This window comes from Gekko japonicus, unplaced genomic scaffold (genome assembly GCF_001447785.1).
Source record: "Gekko japonicus isolate JY-2015 unplaced genomic scaffold, Gekko_japonicus_V1.1 scaffold1636, whole genome shotgun sequence".
Lineage (NCBI taxonomy): Eukaryota > Metazoa > Chordata > Lepidosauria > Squamata > Gekkonidae > Gekko > Gekko japonicus.
In genome coordinates, this window is record NW_015176023.1 from 128,596 (window position 1) to 132,901 (window position 4,306).

Consider the following 4,306-nt stretch of genomic DNA (forward strand, 5'->3'; position numbering starts at 1 on the left):
GTCCATCAGTGGCTCTTAGCCACAAGGTATAGATAGGGGCTCTGGGGCAAGGGATGCTCTGTCTTCTTGGTGCCTGGGGGGGGGGTCAACAGTGGGAGGGCTTCTAACGTCCTGGCCGCACTGCTGGACCTCCCTGATGGCCCCTGGTATTTCTGGCCACTGGGTGACACAGAGTGTTGGACTGGAGGGGCCTTTGGCCTGATCCAACATTGGCGTCTCTTATGTTCTTATTAGAGGGAATTGGATAAGCATATGGAGCAGAGGTCCATCAGTGGCTCTTAGCCACAAGGTATAGATAGGGGCTCTGGGGCAAGGGATGCTCTGTCTTCTTGGTGCCTGGGGGGGGGGTCAACAGTGGGAGGGCTTCTAACGTCCTGGCCGCACTGCTGGACCTCCCTGATGGCCCCTGGTATTTCTGGCCACTGTGTGACACAGAGTGTTGGACTGGAGGGGCCTTTGGCCTGATCCAACATTGGCGTCTCTTATGTTCTTATTAGAGGGAATTAGATAAGCCTATGGAGCAGAGGTCCATCAGTGGCTCTTAGCCACAAGGTATAGATAGGGGCTCTGGGGCAAGGGATGCTCTGTCATCTTGGTGCTTGTGGGGGCCAACAAAAAAAAAGGTCAACAGTGGGAGGGCTTCTGGTGTCCTGGCCCCACTGGTGGACCTCCTGATGGCACCTGGCATTTCTGGCCACTGTGTGACACAGAGTGTTGGACTGGAGGGGCCATTGGCCTGATCCAACATTGGCGTCTCTCTTATGTTCTTACTTTGTTCACCGGCTTCCTTCACCTCTGGCTCTCCGCCGCCCTGCCCTCCCCAGGAAACCAGCTCCCTCTGGGCGGAGCCACCTCGTCCCTCTCCTTCCCGCCCCTCCTCAGCGCCCTCCCGGGCTTTCCGCGTCCCCCCCTCCGACGCCAGAGTCCCCCACGCGCCGGGTCACCGTGGCCAAGCGCTCCCGGGCCCGCGCCCCGCGTGCACGCCAGGGAGCCTTCGGGGGGGGCGCGCGCGGGAACCCCCTCGCCCACTCACGTGAAGAAGGGCGGGAAGCTGTACTGCCAGGGCGACTCGAAGCTCATCATCGCCTCCGCCGCCGCCGGACGGAACTCCCGCCCCTGCCCCGCAGCTTCCGGTCCGCTCCCAGGTGACCCCCCACCCCTCCCCGCAGCCCCGCCGGGGGGTTCCGCGGCCCTTCTCCACCGCCGCGCCTCAGGGAGGCAAGGAAGCCCGCCCTCGCCCTCGCCCCCGCCAGCAGCACCTCCCAGAAGGCAGGAGCGAGAGACCGGCCGCCGCTTTCCTCTGGCGCCCTCTTAGGTAGCCCCAGCGGTCGAATAGGAACCGGAAGAGCCACTATCGCGGCTGCTCTTTCTTTCGCACTTGCTCCTGGGAAATGTAGTCTTCTCATTGGGTGGCCAAAGTATCTGAGCTTCAGTTTCATTATCTGGCCTTCCAGGGAACAGTCAGGGTTGATTTCTTTTAGGATGGACTGATTGGATCTCCTAGCAGTCCAAGGGACTCTCAAGAGTCTTCTCCAGCACCATAGTTCAAAAGAATCTATTCTTCGGCGCTCGGCCTTCATTATAGTCCAACTCTTGCAGCCATACATGACTACTGGGAATACCATTGCTTTGACCATGCAGACTTTTGTTGGCAGGGTGATGTCTCTACTTTTTATCATGCTGTTTAGGTTCACCATCGCTTTCCTCCCAAGGAGCAGGCGTCTTTTAATTTCATGGCTGCTGTCACCGTCTGCGGTGATCTGGGATCCCAGGAACGTGAAGTCTGTCACTACTTCCACGACTTCCCCTTCCATATGCCAAGGAGTGATGGGGCCAGACGCCGTGATCTTTGTTTTTTTTATGTTGAGTTTCAAACCAGAGTGGTATTGTCTGCATATCTGAGGCTGTTGATCTTTTTCCCGACAATCTTAATTCCGGTTTATGATTCATCCAGGCCGGCATTTCGCATGACATACTCTGCATATAAATTAAATAAGCAAGGGGACAATATACATCCTTGTCGTACTCCTTTTCTGATGCTAAACCAATCAGTTGTTCCATATCCAGTTCTAACTGTCGCTAAAGGAGCACGTTTCTTATGGTCTAGATCCAGAACTGCCTTTAGTGTCCTCAGCAATAAAAAATAGTATTAGAAGGAGGCTTAGGGAAGAATGGCAAGAGAACTAGGAAAACTGGGAGGAAAGTTTTTGGCCAGATGTTGATGCCCACTAAGCAGCTGGGACTAATACATGAACTGGACTTCTTTATAATGTCAATGAGGCTCTGTGCTTTGTGTCCAGTTATCTAATGGATGCAGGGACACATGACACTGCCTTATACTGGATGAGACCACGGGTCCATCCATCAGTGATTATTTTAAACTGGAGATGCTGGGGACTGAAACTGGGACCTTCTGCATGCCAAACATGCTGTACCATTGACCTATAACCCCTCTTTAGTGAATGGAAAAGGGTGAGTGAATTTTTCAGGGCACCCTGCATAAATTAAACAACATACTGTGGGTTGGATCTGAATTTAACATCTTTATTACAAAATGTTTAACTGATGTATTTATTATTTATTTATTGTATATATACCCCACCCTCCCCGCAAGCGGGCTCAGGGCGGCTTACAAAAGAGCACAAGTGCCCACACATAAAAACAAGATGAAACGATAAAACCATTAATATCAACAAGAATAAGTGCTCAGTAGAAACAAGATGGTCTCCGTATGAATTACAAGATAACATCGGTCTTCCATTGGAGGTGATATTATCCTGTAGTTGGTACATAGCCAGTCCAGTGGTACCAGCGCCACACAATATTATGGCAGATCTTCCGAGGGCCGTCCCCTTGGCCCCGTTGTTACCCGCGCCATTGGTGGTGGCAGCAGTGGCGGCCTTTGGATATAAACAATGGCCTTTGGCCACCAAATGAGAAGGGAGAACTCACTGGAGAAGACCCTGATGCTGGGAAAGATTGAAGGTCAAAGAAGACGGGGATGGCAAAGGATGAGATGGTTAGACAGTGTCATAGATGCAACGAACATGAAGTTGAGCCAACTTCAGAGGACGGCGGAAGACAGGAAGGCCTGGCATGATCTGGTCCATGAGGTCGCGAAGAGTCGGACTCGACTGTGCAACTGAACAACAACAAATGGCCTTTGGATATAAATAATAAAAGCTATCAGTAAGCATTAAGCAATTATAAAATGCCATAAGTCTGGTGTATTACATTTCCCCCTGAAACAAAAAGCAAGGATCAGGAATACCTTGCCAGTTGTAGAGTTTTGAGAGATCCAGTCGTTCTTGAAGGTGCGATTAGCTCCTTGTCCAGTAGGTGGCAGTTATAGAGCCGTGTTCTGGGTCTTACGGGCCCCATGGGGGGAAGCTGGGTGTGGATGGGGGCCGGATGAGATATTAGTCAATCGGAGAAGCAAACAGGAAGGAGGTTGAATAGACGGGAGGTGAAAGGAGGATGCATCCACGCAGGGATGTTTCTCCATCTTGGCTTCCAAATGCAGCATTTTTGTGTGTTTTCGGAGTGTCCACATTCCAGGCTTCCCCTGTCGTTTGTGTGTTCTTTCTCAAACCTGCTTTGGTGTGATATTCCTGGAAAGAATCCAGGCCAAGCATGGAAGCAAGCCCCCTGGATGGGAAGGAGTGTTCTTTAGAAGGCCCCACTCACTTTGGCGCTGCCCTTCCCTTCGGTCCCATGGCTGCCATTTACCCCACGCTTTCCCTGCAACTGGTAAGGGCTTGTAGCTAAGCAGTGGGGAAATACCTGGAGATTTTGTGAGTGGAGCCTGGGGAAGGTGGAGTCCTAAGCGGGGTCCAAAGCCATCGAGTCCCCCCTCCAAAGGAGCCGTTTTCTCCAGGGGGATCTGATCTTTGTCGTATGGAGATTGACTGTAATAAGCGGGAGATCTCCAGGCCCCACCTGGAGGTCGGCAACCCAAGTAATGCAGTGCAATAACAATATATTGACGTGATCTGCTCGTTCTTAATTCACAGCTTTCATTTTTTAAAAGAAATGAACCCTGACTGTTCCCTGGAAGGCCAGATACTGAAGCTGAAGCTCAAATACTTTGGCCACCCAATGAGAAGGGAGCACTCCCTGGAGAAGACCCTGATGCTGGGAAAGATTGAAGGTCAAAGAAGACGGGGACGGCAAAAGATGAGATGGTTAGACTGTGTCACAGATGCAACGAACATGAAGTTGAGCCAACTTCAGAGGACGGCGGAAGACCGGAAGGCCTGGCAGGATCTGGCCCATGGGGTCGCAAAGAGTCGGACTCGACTGTGCG

The 4,306-nt window shown here is 52.1% G+C and overlaps 1 protein-coding gene across 1 annotated transcript in view; it reads right to left on the reverse strand.

The window, feature by feature from the left end:
- Positions 1-1,139, reverse strand: part of VPS25 (vacuolar protein sorting 25 homolog (S. cerevisiae)) — a 16,865-nt gene extending 15,726 nt beyond the window's left edge. Inside the window, exon 1 of the mRNA XM_015426601.1 lies at positions 1,034-1,139. Coding sequence (XP_015282087.1) covers positions 1,034-1,083 — 50 coding nt within the window. The 5' untranslated portion in view covers positions 1,084-1,139. The remainder of the gene's footprint in view (positions 1-1,033) is intronic.
- Positions 1,140-4,306: the final 3,167 nt, after the last annotated feature.